This window comes from Arvicola amphibius, chromosome 14, assembly GCF_903992535.2.
Source record: "Arvicola amphibius chromosome 14, mArvAmp1.2, whole genome shotgun sequence".
NCBI lineage: Eukaryota > Metazoa > Chordata > Mammalia > Rodentia > Cricetidae > Arvicola > Arvicola amphibius.
The window spans coordinates 37,738,214-37,756,869 of record NC_052060.1 but is presented as its reverse complement, the minus strand read 5'-3'; the positions used below and the strand labels follow the sequence as shown (position 1 = coordinate 37,756,869).

Here is an 18,656-nt window from a genome sequence, read left to right as displayed (position 1 = left end):
CCGTCACCCCGGCAACGCCAGGACGCCACCGAGCCTCTTCTCCCACCCCTTCACAGAGGAACCTGCTCTTGTGTGCGTGTGTGCATGTGCGTGTGTATATGGGGGTGGGGGAGGGGAAGAGGTATGTGGGATGGAGGAGGTTAGGACACCGCTGCCCACCACTGCCCAGGGGAGCAAGCGGGGCAGCTGCACGACCAGGCTAATGAACTCGCCCTCCCCACACCCGCAGCCTTTTGCTGTTGTCACGCCTGGAGAGAGCTTCTCTTCAGCCAGTTACTTTAGAGGGCTTGCAATAACTTACTTCTTAGACTTTTTGTTTAGACAGGTAGTTTCGGCCAAACAGAACAGAGCTGAAGGCAACTCCTGGGCCTTCTTTTCCCTCCCTCCGTTTTTTCCTCCTTCCTTCCTTGATTGTCCTGTAGCTGAGATCCTATGACCTTAATCCTCCTGCCTCTACACTCCGTGTTGTGCTGTCTTGTGCCACCACACCCCGGCTTCTTGGATGCTCGTCAAGCACTCTACCAATTCCTCGATGTTTAAATCTGGCTTCCAAAAGTAGAAGTAATTTGTCAAAGTGTACGCAGAAATTCTTAGAAGGATGAGGGTTTGTAGGTGATGGTGACGGCTTTTCCTGTGTCCTCACTGGTGTACCTACTGTGTGTCCATCTTGTCGTTTAAAAAGTAACCAACTAGGGGCTGGAGAGATGGCTCAGAGGTTAAGAGCATTGCCTGCTCTTCCAAAGGTCCTGAGTTCAATTCCCAGCAACCACATGGTGGCTCACAACCATCTGTAATGGGGTCTGGTGCCCTCTTCTGGCTTTCAGGCATACACACAGACAGAATATTGTATACATAATAAATAAATATTTTTTAAAAAAAAAAGTAACCAACTAGAGATGATGAAAATGTGAAGGCGTTGCCAGTTGGCTGGGTTTTTTTTAATTATACTATTTAATCATGTGTGTGTACATGGCATGTAGGGGTGAGGGCGGGGTGTGTGTGTGTGCATGAGTGCAGTGTTCCCGGAGACCGGAAGTGGTCCAGGGGGTCTTTAAAGGGCAGGGCAGGAGGATGCATGCCCACATTCTCATCCCTGCTGACAGCAGGCTTTGGGCATCTGCAGGTTATCTGCAGATAACACAGCCTCTGCCCTCAACTACCCTAAAGCCACCATTTCCATGAAAGTGAGCTCTCCGACGGGTGCCCTCCGACGGGTGCCGGTCTACTGTGTCTACCGTGTCTTCAGTCTTGCTGGCTTACAGAATGAAGCTTTTTCCTTTTCCTAAACACTTGTCTGCAAGTCACTGGGCCCCATTTGAGTGACAAGTGAAGCGGGCTGGGCTTACTAATAGTCACTTGTCCCTAATAACATCCTCTGTTGTAAGGAGGCTGCTTTTGGTTCCTGGCTGCTCACACAATAATCAATAATCACACAGAAACTATATTGTTTAAATCACTGCTTGGCCCTTTAGCTCTAGCTTCTTATTAGCTAACTCTTACATCGTAATTTAACCCATTTCTAGTAATCTGTGCATCACTACAAGGTCGTGGCCTACCAACAAATTTTCAGCTTGTCTGTCTCCAGCAGTGACTTCATGGCCTCCTTTCTCCCAGCATTCAGCTTAGTTTTCTCTGCCTACCTCTATTCCCTGCACAGGCCCAAAACAGTTTTATTAACCAATGGTATTCACAGCATACAGAGGGGACTCCCACATCAATCCTCTGTCATTAAGACATGGCATATCAGTCTCTTTCTCCAGCGGTGGTTGTGACGACAGTTAAACCCGTGAAGCACTCAGAGCCCTGTTTTTCAAGGGGAAAGATCAGGAAAATGGGTTTAAGTTGTGCTGCCATTTTACCTTGTTTGGAGAAAGCAGACGTAGCCTATATTTATTTTTTTTTTACTTATTTAGGTTTCTTCATTCCCAGCCCCGCTGCCTATACCTAGTTTCTATCTAAACTGTAACAACTTACTTAAAAATTACAGACACATCACTTTAGACATTAAAAGTAAATGCTATCTACTTCACTTCAGTGAGTCTGGTGCACGTTTCTGCTAGACAGTCACTAGACAAAATCTTAGAGAACTCCCTTCCCTGTTGATGGAAGGAAGAAGACAAAAACCAAACTATTTAGTAAGATAAGCCAGCTACAATGAGACCAAAGGTTAACTGCCGCCATTCGGGGACCTGCGACATTTTATTTTTACCATACCATTTGGTGCTTGTAACTTGGCCAGGCTCTCTCCATGTTCCCTCCCACCCGCAGATGGGCAGGCAGAGGACATGTGGAACCCTGGGCTCCAGAACCAGGTTTCCTTACATCAGCTCTGCATTCTATCTGCCCGAATGCTGACCTCTACACACACCAGCGGCTTCGGTGGTGAGTTTTCTCCTTCCAGTCAGCCAGCCACAGCCTTCACGGCTAACGGTTGAGCCCTTCTCTGACACTCATGTCTGGTTGCTCACCATAGCTAAAACCTACGCAGGGCTGGTCCCCCAACGCTAACATTGCACGTGCTGTGTGGTACATTCGATTTGGGGCCCAGGGTCCCCTGGATTTTTCTTTCTCCTTTTTCTTTTCTTTTGGACTACTCGTGAGAGACTGCCATGAGAGACCACTCGGAGCGGCCTCTAGCCTCTGGCTTCCAAGTTGCCCAGACTCGGAGCCAGTCAGGCTTCATCCACACCCGACCTGTAGAGAACAGACGTTTTCCAATAGGCTTTACGATATCACTGTTTCATTAACACCCACCTGTAGAGAGGAAACGTCCTCCTAGAGGTTCTGCAGTATTTGTTTGCTCAAGTCATATGTTAATAAAAAGACTGGAGAAAATCATCAGTCAATGGCCAGCATGACCGAACATTCTGAGACCGTCACATCTCCAGTATTCATAGGCATATACAGAGACAGCCAAGACTTTCTGGGATCCGCTTGCACACCTATTAATTTTCAGTGTAAGTAAAAGGTCCCAAGAGACAGTCCTTTCTACTTCGCCTTTCCCATACTCTTTGATTCCACAGGGAAAGAATTGAAAACACTCAAGAAATAATCAAGAAGAAAACATTATCAAGAATAACTTTTATTAAGAGCTCTTTCAAAAATACTCCAGACTATAAGCTGAGGAAGAGGTGTTAGGGACTAAACATCAAACCTGACAGCACATAGTGCTCTGACTTGCCTCACTAAGTCCATCTTTTCTAGACTTCATAGCAAAAGATGACAATTGTTAGAACTGGTTTGTGAAAAGGGAGTGTTGTGTTTCTTAATGTTGTTCACGTCACAATACTGAGATGTCCTGAGTTGTCCCTGAAGAGAAGTACCAGCTGGCAGTCCCAACTGTACAAGTGATGCACACTTGGAGGCCTTGTTACCATAGCAACACAATGCATCCTATCTTAGAAGGCTCTAGAGAAACACCACCTAATGCATAATTAAAATAGAGAAACAGTAGTTACTTCTTCTTGGCATAAGTGCATATTTGAAATTTCAAAGTAAATAATATGTCTAATTATTTATATTTCAAAATAATGTTGGAAAGTTCTTACAATGAATTTTACATTTGCTCTCATTTTTATTGTAAAGTACAGCTATGAAAACCAAGTCACACAATCTTCAAGCTTTTCTTGCCATTTTGGGGGAGCCACTGACAGCGAGGCCCATGAAGGCAAGCATGCTGTCCTCTCTACTTACTCCCAGTCCTGAGCATGCTCTTCTCTCTGCTTCTTCCCACCCTCCACTCCTTTTCACTGTGAGGTTTGAAAATCAAAACACAGTCTAGGAAGGTCTTACAATGACCTATTCCAAAAATGAGGTGGCTTCAGGCGGTGAACACGTCAGTTTGTTGACTGTCCTTCATTCTTGTCTGCCCACCAGCTTCAGGGGCTTCCTTACAGATCTGTTTTTTCTTCATAACGGCACCAACATGCGGCTCGCTGGCTGTCCAGGTATGGCTTGCAGCCCAAATGTATGACACTGTCAAACAGGAGCTCCACTGCTGTCTCACACGCTGCAGGGTCAAGACATGTCATCACTGTTGGGCAGGAGCCAAGCATGCTCTGCCCTCACCTCTGTATCTGGTGTAGCCACACCCCTCAGTGTAGTGGTACTTCATTTGTATTTTAATCAATAACTCTCACCTGAAGATCAGAGAATAAAACAGCTGCCCTGGTCAGCCTTACAGACCAGGCAGTGGTAACACCCACCTCTAATTCCAGTAGCCATAGAAACCAGGTGGTAGTGGTACACACCTTTAATCCCAAAACTAGAGAGGAATAAAACGGGAGAAGACAGCTCTCAGTCAGTCTCATTTTGAGGATTCCTGGAGGCAGGATCACCATTTTCAGACTGAAGTACAGGTAAGAGCCAGTGGCTGGCTGCTTTGTTTTTCTGGTCTTCAAGTTTAAGCCTAATATCTGTCTCTGGGTTTTTATTAACCGGGCTACACCTCAGTGTGCACTCAAACATGTAGGAGGTCAAAGTCATCCCGGTTCCTCACACCAGCAACACACCATACAGATTCCATTTCTCATATATATATATATATATATATATATATATATATATATATGTGTGTGTGTGTGTGTGTGTGTGTGTGTGTGTGTATGTATGTATGTATATGTATATGAATGTATGCTCCATGTCAATTGTTCAGAACAACTTTGTATAGATAAGTAATAACCTTTATGAAACACAAATGGGGTCATCAGTGTTAATTTTCGTTTTAGCTGGGAAATGTAACCCCAAAAACAATGTCAGACACCGGCAGAGTTTACATGGCAAGGGAGGATCTGCTGCTGTTGCTGCTGGAGAGTGAGGCTGGGGCCTCTAACATGCTAAGCACATGCTGTACCCTCGGTCTTAGAAAGAAGCTTTAAAGAGAAACCTCCAGCTGGAGACATGACTCTGGGCAAAGGCACTAGGTCAGAACCATCCCCCATGGGCTGTGTCCTCTGACCTCCACACGTGTGCTGTGGTCTATGTGCATGCACGCACACACACATGTGCTGTGGTCTATGTGCATGCACGCACACACCACACGTGTGTTGTGGTCTATGTGCAAGCAAGCACACACACAAATTTAATAATTTTTTTAAAAAGCAAATAAAAAAATCTCAGAAACCTCAAGGTATCATCACTATGACCAGCGGCTCCTAAGAACTGATTACATGTGTTGAAGATGCTCATACTAAATGGTACCCATTCTTTCTTTGACCAATTCTAAAATTTGGCTCCAGGATGGATGTTCCTGGGAATCCAAAGTAGTTTCCCCTGGTATGTTTAAAAATTTTTAAGACTATAATAAAGCTACCAACTTACCTTTCCAATTCTAAGAAACCTCAGACTGCTACATTCACAGAGATAAACCACAAAATAGCTTTCAGCAGCCCAAACAACCTTCTTTAGATATTGCCATGAAGGAAGAATCTTGTGCTAAAACTTGTCCTTTTTAAAGTTTTCCAAAAGACTGTGCGATTCTGAGCACAAAAACCAGAGAAACGCACACTGAACTGCAAGGCACTTGGCTCCACTGCTCTGTCTCTTTGAGGGAAAAAACAAGGTTCAGTTTGTTACTGTAGCCAAAAGCAGGCTAGTGGGTAAAAGGGCGAATTCAGGCTTCATCTGCTGCAGAGACCTCTTCCTGGACACGTTTTCCTGGGATTTCAGAATCAGATCTACAGCACCAGACAGTCTAGAGCAGGAAATAGCCAGAGCATGAGCTCAAAGTCAGTCAATCTACTTGGGACAAGTTCCCTGAAAGACACAGGCATCCTGTCTAGCACTTGGTTTTTTGTTTGTTTTTTGTTTTTGTGAGCACCCAAAGAAAAACATGAATACATTATCTAGCACAATATTTTAAGGAAAATACATTAAAATGTTACTTTTCTTTCCTGCCTTTTTGTTTGTTTGTTTTAGGATTTCTCTGTAGTTTTGGAGCCTGTCCTGGAACTCGTTCTACAGTCCAGGCTGGCCTCAAACTCTCAGAGATCCGCCTGCCTCTGCCTCCCGAGAGCTGCGATTGAAGGCGTGCACCACCACCGCCTGGCTTCTTTCTTGCCTTTCTCTTTGCCACTTCTGACTTTATTGCAGAGAGCATTCTTTGGCTTTCCAGTAGAAAGTCTTATTAATGCTCCTACTTGAACAGACACTTCAGCTTGGCTTAGGACAAGGCTGACTGGAGGCTGGGACATCTGTGATGTAGCTGTTGTGAGTCGTCATCTACTCTAGGGAGGGCGGGTGCTTTAGAGTACTCACCCATGTCCCTGTAAGTTACACCAACAAGCTTACTGGAATCATTTCCACTGCCCTGTTCTTGTCACATGCCATAACTGGATAGTAAGCCCTATTGCTGGGCTTTATAAGACGATGAAATTGGGTTGGGAGCAGTCTGGAAGTTTCTTCCTGATGGCTAACATATGCAGGCTGGAACATGATAGCTTGCTAGGGAAGTATTGTCAAAAACTGTTCAGCTTTGGGATGGCCCTTTGTGCTGATACCACCAACACGCCATGTAAGGTGTGCCCACTGATGTCCTATGGTACAGTTGTTATGGGCACAGCCAACTACTTTCTGATCGGATTTAAGGCCTGTCATACACAGGGAATTCATGTTCGGTATGCAAGCCAAGGCAAAACCCCGGGGGAAATCGCAGGCTGCACTGTGAAGAGCAATGCTGTTTTGTTAAATAGACATGATATGCTTGTTAAATTGCCAGTTACATGCTCATTCTTGTCGATGCCCACAGATTTTTGCTGCTGTGTGCTTTGTTCATGGAGGAAGGCTTATTTTTACAGTGGGTACTGCTTACTGTTGAGTCTCATAACTGATCACATGCTGAGGATAAGTATCTGCTGTCATGGCATAGAGACCCACTCTCAGAAAAGAATTGCCCACATGCGTATGTGGGCATGTGCGTGCACGCGCACACACACACACACACACAACATACGCACGCACGCATGCATACACGTGCTCTTACATACTTACCTACCTCTACCTCTCACCTCTCCAAGGCTCAGGGAATATCACAAAAAATGGTTAAGGGGAGCAAGAGAGAGCAGAAAGAATACAAGAGCTAAAGGGTGCAGCATTGTTGTGAAGCTGTTTTCTCTGGACCTGACCTGACCGTCAGTCATCATGGAGCAGACTGCTGCCGTGACCCACAGGACGCCTGGGCACTACAGTCATGACCATAAAAGAAGTGAAACGCTACAGCGAAAGCTGGTCTGTGGTGATGTGATAGTAGAGGGGCTGTGAATGTGCCCTCCCTGAGACTCCAGCCACCTTTTCCGTGTGCATCCCAGCTGTCCTTGGTCCTAAGGACGCAAGTGTGCACACGAAGTGGAAGGTGGATTGGAGCTCGGGACTCTAATGAAGCAGCATTCCCAAGTTCTCGTCACCCATGCTGGAGTGGAGCTTCCAGTGACGTCACCTGTGTTCCTGTACGGAACCTCACTGAACTCACGGGCTTACCAAGCTGGACTTTGATGGACCTGTTTCTTTGGACTGTTACTGGTGCCCTCTCTAGTATGAACAGATGTTTCTTTACAAATCCCCAGGAAAAGCCATGCAACATGCAGCCTCCTGAGTTCTGGGATCATGGCACATGAGCTGTCAATCTAGCAGCTGTACTGCACTCTCAAATTCACTGGTGCTACGACTGTCTATTGTTGTGGGGTTTGTTCGCACTGACACTCCGAGACTGACAATAAAGTTTACCTTGAATCAGAGGGCGGAGTTAGTGACTAGCTGACCACATTTGGCCATAGAGGGTTCTGTTGCCTATAACCAACTTCAACCTATTACATTTTATTACAACATCCCTATGCCAACCTGCTTCAAGGCTTCAAGGCTTCAATGTTTAGCTTTGGAAGGATTCGATACATATTCCAGGCACAAGGTACATGAATTCTTCCCTTCTCTGCCTCAGATACTCCTCCAAGTTTTCTCAGCTGTGTGTATAATTTTAGATTACCAAACGACCGGCTAGCTCCTCACTCCAGGCAACTGAAGAGGATGTATCCTAACAGTTTTTTTTTTTTTTTTTTTTTTTTTTTTTTTTTTTTTTGGTTTTTCGAGACAGGGTTTCTCTGTAGCTTTGGAGCCTGTCCTGGAACTAGCTCTTGTAGACCAGGCTGGTCTCGAACTCACAGAGATCCGCCTGCCTCTGCCTCCCAAGTGCTGGGATTAAAGGCGTGCGCCACCACCGCCCGGCCTAACAGTTGATGAATGTGAAGAAGCTCCTTTGGTATGCTTTTATACTGAGCACGTACGTGTTTACTGCAATATTAAAAACATCTGAATCCCGGCTGCAGGCCCCTCCTTACCCTGGACGTTCTGAGCGAGCCCTAGAGTCTTCTGCACGCCCCGGCAGATCTTGGAGAGGCAGTACTGGAACTCCTCGTCACAGTCGTTCTTGCTTTTCCCACAGGTCTCGTAGCACTTGTCGTGCTGGTTGCAGCACTTTGTCAGGGACGGGATGCCAACGTTCAGCTGTGAGAGCCATTGCGACAGGTTACTGTCCGTGAGATGCAAACCTCCCAGCACTGGTGATGCATTCACAGAAATAAGTGACGGCTGCTGCAGGCACCCCTGTTTACAGGTCTCCTGTAAATCTTCCTGTGTTAGACTCTCCCAGCTCTCCTTACCCATCCTTAGCCAGGTAGCTGTTCCAGCCATACCACACTCCCCTCCATCTTGCAATGTTAGAGTTAACTGTCAGTAACTTTCACAACTTTTAACTGTCCAAAACACAATGCACAACTAACTTTCTTACTGACTTTGTTTTTGTGAGCATGTGTGAAGAACAGGGGCCACAGGAGGGCAGCCAGAGGAGGATGCGGAATGTCTTCCTCTATTGCTATCTGCCTCATACCCTGAGACAAAGTCTGTCACCGAACCTGGACCACTGTTTTGGCTACAGATTATCTAGAGAGCTCTCAGGATCTGCCTGTCTCCATCCTTCAACACTAGGGTCACAGGCCCATGTGGCTATGCCTGGCTTGTATGTTGGTGTGGGGGATTCGAACTCAAGTCCCCGCCCTGTACAGACGCAGTCTTTCCCAGTGAGCCATCTTCCTAGCACCTCCACCCAAGGCACAGCTTTGAAAGTAACAGACATGCCTAAGAGCATCAGAAGACTTCTCCAGGGCCTAAACAACTATGATCTTAGAATAGTTCAGAGTATTTTGTCTCCCCCTCCAAAGAAATGTTCTTTCTGTGAAATGTTGCAGAAAATTCTTAACTGCCTATAATTCAAATGGTGGTTTATTATTTTTTTATTTTAAGCCTTTCTCCATTAGCCAGAGATAGCATTACCTAAATTTATAATTTATCCTCAAGTCGTTTCAATTAACTTACACAACCCTCACAGATAGAGTTGTTTTCATAAACACACCCTCTACTGTGGCTACTGGCCTGTCTAGTCTCCCCAGTAACAACTGTGTAATGCCTACACTGCCCCCAGTAGCCCCTGTTTTATACAGAAAGAGCGACTGATCTGCTCTCTCTCCCCAAGCGGCGGAACTTTGCACTTTACATTTCCGAGTTCTGTTTGTGATTCTTACAAAATACTATTTATGAAATATCTATACAAGATAAAAATAAATCATTATTTTAGATCCATTTAGTATTGCTTAGTTGTTACATGTATTTTATCAGAACCTAATAAACACAATCATTGCAGTAACCAAAATTATTTGTGAGCTTGAAGACACACTTAAGTCTTTCATTACTAAAAATATTAAACTAACAGTCACAAAATTATCAAAGAAAAAAGATATTTACATGAACACCGAACAATGGAGAGCCACATCCATTTGGTGGGGACGGTTTAAATCCATAGCGTGGAAGAGGCTTCGATCCTATGTAAAATACAAAGGTTGTCATATTTAGTATAAAATATGGAAGAAATAAAATACATACTTGTAAAGGTAGATAATGTGCTGGACTAGCCTTGAAGATGTTTACTATTGAGTTGTACCAAACATGAGAAATGATGCATCTATTTTGATGAGTACTAGAAGGGCTGATCATTGAATTATTTTTAGTTCTCGTGTAAAGAATGCAGAACATATGCAAATGTGCACACATACACACATGTGCAGCATTCATGAAGGCAGTTACCGTCTATAAGCATACCCTGTCAAAACATGCAAGAGCTTATCCTGGACCACTGGAGAGCTCAAAGGTGCACATGACGTGACATCACCTGTGTGAACGATCAGCACAGCTACAGCCCAATCTCAGAAAGAGGAGGCTATGCAGCTGTAGTTTCAGTATGCTATAGGGCACTGCAGGACCATCCATTCCGACTCCATTCTCAGCAGCCGACTGTTTCATGAGTGCAGCTAATAAGAAAGTCTGTTTCTAACCGCCCAGTTTATACCATTTTGTTATAGCAGCCCAAACAGAATAGCAGTCACATTTCAGTGCGGCTTTTCCTGGTGATACTTCTAACCTGCATGATTTCTAACACACCACGTCATCAATCTGCCTCCTTCATTTATTATGTGCTTCTTCATAAGGAAATGTAACCCTGAAGCAGGACTTTTTCTATTGTACATACCCAGGCCTAGCATAGTTTCTGGCATGTAATTACATTCTTAATGAATACTTGTTGACAAATGCTCAAATCAATGAACACTGGGTAGATTTAGAAGACTAATCCCTAAGGCTACTGTAACTGTCATTAAAAATTAATAAGCACTACTGCTGTTTGCTTTTCAGTCTTTTAAGTTTCCTGGGCCTTCACTCACTGGCCTCCAAAGGTTGACCACATCCAGCTTGTTACATCTCTTTAAAATGTGGCAGCCAGGGGCCATCAAGATAGCATAGCTAGTAAAATATGACACCAACTTAATTACCTGAATTCAGTTCCCCCACAACACACATGACAAAGAGAACAGATTACCATGAGTGGTCCTCTTGACCCCCACATGCACAGCATGGAATGCATGCACCCACACACATACATCATACACATATTAATAAATAAATATAAATTGTAAAATGTGACACCCCAAACTTAATGCCATTTGATAGGATGGACCCTTTTTGAGGCAATAGAACATTCATTTTAACACAGCTTATGGAAGCTATTATCTCAGGGCTAAACTATTAAATGGGAGCAGTACAAAGAAAGTACTTTCGAAAATTGAGCCTTAAGAATATCTACTCCTAGTCAGGCACGGTGGTGCAAGCCTTTAATCTCAGCACCCAGGAGGCAGAAGTTGGAGGGTTTCTCTGAGTTTAAGGTCAGCCTGGTTTACATAGTGAGTGCCAGGACAGCCAGGGCTACATAGAGGGACCCTGTCTCAAAAAAGTCAAAGCATATATAAATACCTACTTCTAGAACTTCAGCACTTCTGTAATTAGTTTTTTAGACCACTTACAGAATCCATTCTGTTGCTTTACATAGTCATCCCCCATTGTTTCATCCATGACATTTTTTAAAAAGATTTATTTGTTTAGTATGTATAAAACAATTCGGCCTGCATGCATGTCTGCACACCAGAAGAGAGCAGCAGATATTCTAGATGGTTGTGAGCCATCAAGTGGTTGCTGGGAATTAAACTCAGGACCTCTGGAAGAGCAGTGACTGCTCTTAACCTCTGAGCCATCTCTCCAGCCCCTCATCTATGATTGTTTAATGAACTTTCTATCTAGAGCTATTTGCCTAGTGCTGTCTGGAATCATAAACCTGAGCCACAGATATTAATCTGAACTGAGGCAAGCAGCATCTTGCTATAGGTGAATCCTCTCTAGAAGCAGTGATGATGTTATCAATCTGAACCTTTAGGACACCTCTCAGCCAGTCGTGACTTTGCTTAAGTCAAGTGTCTGCTAGTTTACTGTTCCCATGTGCCTATCATGAGAAACTACACATTTTTATCTATGGTTTAAAGCCCTGCATAGAAGGCAGATGAAGCCTTGTTCGTTTTCATTTCTTTTTCTTTCTTCCTTCCTTTTTCTTTTTGCGCTGGGAATTGACTGAATTCAAGGCTTTGTGAACTGTGAATGCTAGGCCAGTGTTCTAGCCTGGGCTATTCCTCCAGCTCAGGCTATTTCCTGTCAGTGTTCTAGCCTGGGCTATACCTCCAGCTCAGGCTATTTCCTGTTGCTAATATCAAAGTAGCCGCGGTAATTGTTTAAAGGAGATTTATTCTGGCTTACACTTTGAGTCCAAAGTTCAGGAGTTGCAGCTAGTTATGGCCTTTTTGCCGGTTTCATCCTCAGAAAGGGCAGGGCATCACATGACTAGAGAGCAGAAGGGGACAAACCAGCCAGACAGGCTTTTACTGCACGCTCAGTCACAAGACAACCCCATCGATCCACGAAGTAGACGCAGACCGATCAATTCGTGAGGGCAGAGTCCCCTGCATCTCGTAAAGGTTTCACCTCTTAGTCCTACACCTTTTAATGGAGATGAAATTTCAGTTTTAATCGAAGACAAGCCATACTCTAAAAAGTACGAAATTGGAAGGAAGGCAAAACTACCAGTGTTCTTCGGAAGCACACTCCATTTCCTTAAACACAGCAGAAAGCTTTCTCTTGAATGGGTTTTAACAGTGAGTTGCCTCTCAGAGGGAAACTGACGACTCTGAATAGGAAAGACCCACACCTGCCGGATATGAGACACCGGAAGGAATACTGGGATAAATGCTGGGCACGACCCCTAATATCCGCACTGAAAGGGCAGGTGCATGTGTGCTTGGTTAGTCTGGGGTCTCTTCAGAACAACCTGCTGACGTCACTCATCTCACAGTCTGCCCAGCTCACCCCACCTAAAAACAGCATCTTCACGTCTCTATCTGCCACACACCAAGGTTGGTTGTTTTCTTTCTGATGTTTCTGAGCCAGGTTAGCAGAACAGTTTCTATGAGATCAGCTTTGTCCCCTGTTCCTAGAAGATGCCTAGCAGGTAATAAACACCCAAGAAATTACTAGATGATAAAAAGGGGAAATACTCTGCCAAAATGAAAAGCTTTTTTCCCAACAGAACAGACAGACAAGCCTACCATGAACATTGGAGGACAGCTCGGTGTTTTAAAGTTCTAAATTCACCTGTAAATTAAATTATTATTTCAAGGCTCGAAAGATGGGTCCGTAGGCAAAAGCTCTTCTCCTGCAAAACTGACAACCTGAGTTTGATCCCTAGGTCCCGCATAAAAAGGAGAGAGCCACTTCCCAAATGCTGTCCTCTGACCTCCACATGTACACCATGGCATGTTCATGTGCGCTCTCTCTCTCTCTCTCTCTCTCTCTCTCTCTCTCTCTCTCTCTCTCTCTCTCTCTCTCTCTCTCTCTCTCTGTGTGTGTGTGTGTGTGTGTGTGTGTGTGTACCTCCTCCCCCCCAATAAAATTACATGAACACATACTCAATACATACTCAATAAACAAAGTTAAACTTAAGAATTAGTTAGCCGGGCAGAGGTGGTGCACACTTTTAATCCCAGAACTTGGGGGGCAGAAGCAAGTGGATTTCAGTGTGTTCAAGGCCAACCTGGTCTACCAAGTGAGTTCCAGGACAATCAGGAATGTTACACAGAGAAACCCTGTCTTGAAAAACAAACAAATTTAAAAAATAATTATTTAGAACAAATTATATAGAAAGCTACTTATTAAAAATGGAATTTATTTATGAGCTGTGTAGAGCTGGCTCAGCAGTTAGGTACACTTGCTTCTTTAGCACAGGACCCAGATTTGGTTCCTAGCACCCAGACAGAGGCTCACAACAGCCTGTAACTTCAGCTCCAGGGTTGATGCCCTCTTCTGCATGTGATGAGCATACCTACACACAGGCAAAACACTCACACACATAAAATAAAATAAAAAATACTGAGCCAAGTCAGGTGCCAAATTAAGTACTAATACTATTTAAAATATTGCTATAAGCGGTGTTATGAGATGCTGAACATGAAAACTTAAACATTTCTACTGTTAATGGCTTTTACAAAGCAACAAAAGTTCACTAATGGAAGGACCACACTTAGAGCCAAACCACAACATCATGAGGTGCTGTGGCCACAGCTCCCCAGACTCCATAAGCAGATACAGAAAACTAAGAAAAGAAAGAAATAGGAGGAAGACCTAAACCCAAGAGTACACCTGTGTGGGAAGGTCGTTCATTACTTGTCCTGTTTGACATAACTTGGTGGTTCTTGACTTGTGGGTCGCGACCCCTCTGGAGGTCAAATGACCCTTTTACAGGGTTGCCTAAGACCACACGGCATATCACACATCTACATTACGATTCATAACAGTAGCAAAATTATAGTTATGAAGTAGCACAAAATAATTGTATGGTTGAGGGTCACCACAACACGATGAACTGCATAAAAGGGTCGCAGCATCAGGAAGGCTGAGAACCACTGACATAAGTCGTGGACTTCTTACTGTTTTCTCAACTCCCTGTGCATCAAAAACTCGAGAATTTACAGGAATTGAGAAACTTACCATTCTCTCTTCCTACCTCTCGCCCCACCCCCACATTATTATTTTTTCAGATTTGATATAAATATTCTCAAACAGACTCACTCATCTTGCCTGAGAAACATGAAGCAGGTGAGATGGTAACTGGGTCACACAAAGATACTACCGCTGTGTATGCAGGACGGACAGCGGGGACAAACCTAAACCATCCATCTCCGTATGGCCCTGAGAGTAACTCTCCACCTACCCGAGGTCACCCAACATCTTCATTCTTAGGACTCCTAAAAGCTGATGGTTTCATTCCTTCCTCACTGAAAAATCCACAGTCAGAACCTAACGTGTACCCACTTCCTACCTCCACCTAGTAACAGGGGTGTGCTGCCTGCTCCTGACCAGTCTCTTCCTTTGCATGCTAGAAACCACACTTTTCACACGCAAGGACATGCCGCCAGTGTTCCCCGCTCTCTCCTCCATCGCCTCTGCTATCATTTTTTGCCCTAGTCACAAGTACTGCCAAGCCAACTGCAAATCCTTTAGGCTCTTCCTTCAAAGTGTACTGCAAATCCAACCCTCGCTCATCACTCCGACTCCTCCCAAATTAGACAGAATCATTGCCACCTTTTGTCTGAACCCTGCATATGGCTTCCCTACCTACGGATGCTTAATTCTCAGTACAACACTTAGAGGCTCCTGTTAGTGTATATAAAACTAGAGGAATGAACAATATTCAAAATTCTAAAAACACTTTAGAAGCTATTTTTTCCTCTATATTTTTTTAACAGAAATGGAAAACTTTTCTCCCTTAATTTCCTTTGATGTCAGGGAGAAAAAAAAAGTTAAGGGCTTGGAAGCTGGCTCAAGTAGGTAAGGGTGGTTGTTATGCCACACTAAGCCAGAACTAAGTTCAAATCCCTAGCACCCAGTAAATGGCTGGGCAGAGGAGTGTGTGCCTGCATCCCCAGTGTCGGGAGACAGAGATGGGCAGATGCCTGGAGCTCACTGTCGGGCTACCCTAGGCATATCAGTGCACTTGCTTTCAGAGAGACACTGTCCTAAGGGAGCAAGGTGAAGAGTAACCAAGAAGGTCAGTCAGCAATCTCTCTCGGCCTCTACATGTGCCCAGCACTCAACACCCACTTGCATGCACCACATACATGCACGTACACATACGCATCCACAAGTAAAAGAAAAATGGCAAACATAAAATTGTTCCTCACATAACTCACAAAGGCATTTCCCTATCCAAGGGAAGATGACCCAAAAGGAAGAAGTGTGTGCACCACTAAGCTCCCATGGACAGGGAAGCTACATGGACACGCACACATTTGCTGCATTCAACAGTTCTTGTCCTACCTAAGAGCATGGTGGCAAATTCTGTGAGTCTTGAAGGAAATGAAAACAAGAAAAGGAAAGTTTAAAGCAGCCTTTTTGGAGGGATAGCATCGGTCTGATATGCTCTCAACGTAAGCAGCTCTACAGCCCCAGACCCACAGCTGTTTATGAGGACGGTACCTTTGAGGCCTTCCTTGTCTCTGTGAAGAGCAGCTGTTTCTTTCTGTTGCCACAGGCTGTGCCCTCAGGGTCACACTGACTGGCCTTCCTATGGTCCTGTCCTCTGCAACTGTGTACTCCCTGTTCCCTCAGCCTGGGACGATTCTGCCCTGATTATCACCGAGCACTCTTGCTACTTTTCAATCCTGAGACATTCCTCTGTCCTGGAGCATCCTATCTCAGGGGCAAACGGCTCCCAGTACTTCCCAGTACCACTGTGGGAGTCTTCCATTTATGTTGAGGAAGTTTATTGTTTCAAGGCATGGCTCACAGCACATCTGTAAGCACACAGCTCTTGACTCACAGCCTGCTTCTCCCCACTAGAACGGAAGATTCATCCAGGGATGAATCCCCAGTCTATCAACTCCTGACACATGGTCAAGACTAATATTTGCATAATGGTCAGGAATTAAGTTAGAACTTTTGCCTTAGCAAAGTTATCATTTAATCCTCATTACCCGTGAAGTACCCCAATACATTTTACTAGAACAAAAATATTCTTCTTGGGGCTGGAGAGATAGCTCAGTGGTTAAGAGCACTGACTGCTCTTCCAGAGGTCTTGAGTTCAATTCCCAGCAACCACATGGTGGCTCACAACTCTCTGGTTGCCCTCTTCTGGCCTGCAGGCAGGATACTATATACATTAATAAATAAATCTTTTAAAAAATATTCTTCTTGGGGCTGGAGAGATGGCTCAGTGGTTATGAGCATTGCCTGCTCTTCCAAAGGTCCTGAGTTCAATTCCCAGCAACCACATGGTAGCTCACAACCATCTGTAATGAGGTCTGGTGCCCTCTTCTGGCCTGCAGGCATACACACAGACACAGAATATTGTATACATAATAAATAAATAAATAAATAAATAAATAAATAAATAAATAAAAATATAAATAAATAAAAATATTCTTCTTGGTGCTCACTGGTGGAAATCTTTAGGCCTAAAGTTTGGAAGCAAAGGAAGAGCACTAGAAGCAATGGTGCATTTTTTTGTATGAACGGAAAGGTGGGGGTTTTCTACCTAACGGAGGCTCACGGGCAGCATTGGCATCACAGTTTTTCAGGTTTTTATTAAGATTATCAACTCAGCAATCAGGCTTTCTCACTAAAGTCATGAATTTCCCTTTTATTTTCAGCTGACAGCCTTGGCTAATTGCATAAGAAACTTGATTTTTCAAGTTCTATCCTAATAGTTTGAATTGCCAAACAGAAGTTCCATCCCCTCAAAAAAAATGCTAAAAAAAACTTAAAATAAACAACAACAAAAAACAAAAACAAAACCCCTAAACCCCCAAATTGCTGCCTTGAGTGCTGAGTGTATTACCATCCGTATTGCCATGAAGCAAGTTCTTAGATTCAAACAGAAAGTTTCAAACTGTGAAAGGAGTGACCTAAAAACTACAATACAGACAGGGCATAAGGAAGAGAAGCCACAGATATCCAAGGAAAGAAAGCTACAAAGCACACAAGTGGATGTCTGTCATACCAGCACGGGACAGGCTGAGGCAGGGAATCAAGAGTTCAAGGCTAGCCTCAGCTACACTGAGTTCTGTGCCAGTATGGGTTACCTGAGACTCAAAAACCAAAGTAAAACAAAACCTCAAGTTTTAGTACACTGTTTTCTAGCAGTTAGCAAACTCTTTAAATCCAGTACACCTCCCTCAAATGCGAAGTACACCAAATATCTGTACAAAAGTCACAATTTATTTTTCTTAGCTTTGCAGGATAAGAAACAAACATCACTTAAAATAAACTGATGGCTTTAAAATTATCGTTTGGCTTTTTCTTTTTGCTCAGCTGACTACATTACAAGATATTTGTGTGTGTTTCCGCCTGCGCTAAAATCAGTATGTTCCACTTCACTTCCAGAGTCCGTACATCAATCAGTGAGTTCTTAGGCAACTCTGTGCAATCTCCGGAAAAGAAAATGGGGAGGGAGGGCGGGAAAAAAAAATCAGAAGTTATGGAGAGCCGAGTGAGCAGACCGTGCACTCTGGCGACCTGTCACGTTTGTTCCCAGATTGCTCAATCCCAAGGACAGCACGCTCCAAGCGCTGCTCACTCTTTCCACACCCGAGGACGTTGTCAAGGTCTGCCCGCACCTGTTCCCCCATCACCCTGTCCCGCACGAGTCCCTCCATTCTTCTGCCCCGCACTTGTCCCTCCACATCCCTGGCCTGCATCTGTCTCCCGCCTCCCCAGTCTGGACACCTGTCCCCCATCCTCCGCCCGCATCTGCGCTCCCATCCCTCTGCCCTGCACCTGTCCCCCCCATTCCTCCCGCCCCACACCTGTCCCCCCACCTCTTGCCCGGCACCTGTCCCCCAACCCCTCGCCCCACACCAGTCGCCCCATTCCCCCGCCCCGTTCCCCATCCCCCGCACCGTCGCGGCACTTGTACTGGCAGAGCCCGTCCTCGCCGCCCAGCAGGTCGAGCGCGGCGTTGAGGTACGTGTCGATCTTGTGGATGCCGTTGCGGATGGTCTTGAGGGTGGCCCTCCAGTCGGTGGTCTGGTCCTGTTCCTGGCCCCGCGCGGCGGCCAGCAGGAGCAGGAGCAGAAGCGGGAGCGCGGGCCCCCGGGCGGGCGCGGGCCGCGGGGCCACCATCTAGCTGCGCGGCCGGGCGGCCGGGCTGGGCAGCGGCGCGCGCTCCGGCTCAGGTCCCGGCCTCCTCC

General features: G+C 45.1%; 1 protein-coding gene across 3 annotated transcripts; it reads right to left on the bottom strand.

Moving 5' to 3' along the window:
- Positions 1 to 3,066: 3,066 nt before the first annotated feature.
- Positions 3,067 to 18,635, bottom strand: Pla2g12a (phospholipase A2 group XIIA). 3 transcript variants are annotated; one of them, XM_038311427.2, is made up of 5 exons: positions 16,122 to 16,416; positions 13,186 to 13,202; positions 9,787 to 9,863; positions 8,328 to 8,493; positions 3,067 to 4,009 (listed from the first exon to the last, which is right to left on the bottom strand). In XM_038311427.2, exons 1-5 carry the CDS (start codon positions 16,214 to 16,216, stop codon positions 3,891 to 3,893), a joined length of 474 nt encoding a protein of 157 aa, XP_038167355.1. In that variant the 5' UTR covers positions 16,217 to 16,416; the 3' UTR covers positions 3,067 to 3,890. The 3 variants fall into 3 exon arrangements, 2 of the variants coding, with proteins under 2 accessions (XP_038167355.1, XP_038167354.1); XM_038311426.2 differs by lacking the exons at positions 13,186 to 13,202; positions 16,122 to 16,416 and adding an exon at positions 18,366 to 18,635; XR_005283134.1 differs by lacking the exons at positions 3,067 to 4,009; positions 13,186 to 13,202; positions 16,122 to 16,416 and adding exons at positions 5,936 to 8,023; positions 18,366 to 18,635 and having other exon boundaries at positions 8,216 to 8,493.
- Between the last annotated feature and the right edge of the window lie 21 nt (positions 18,636 to 18,656).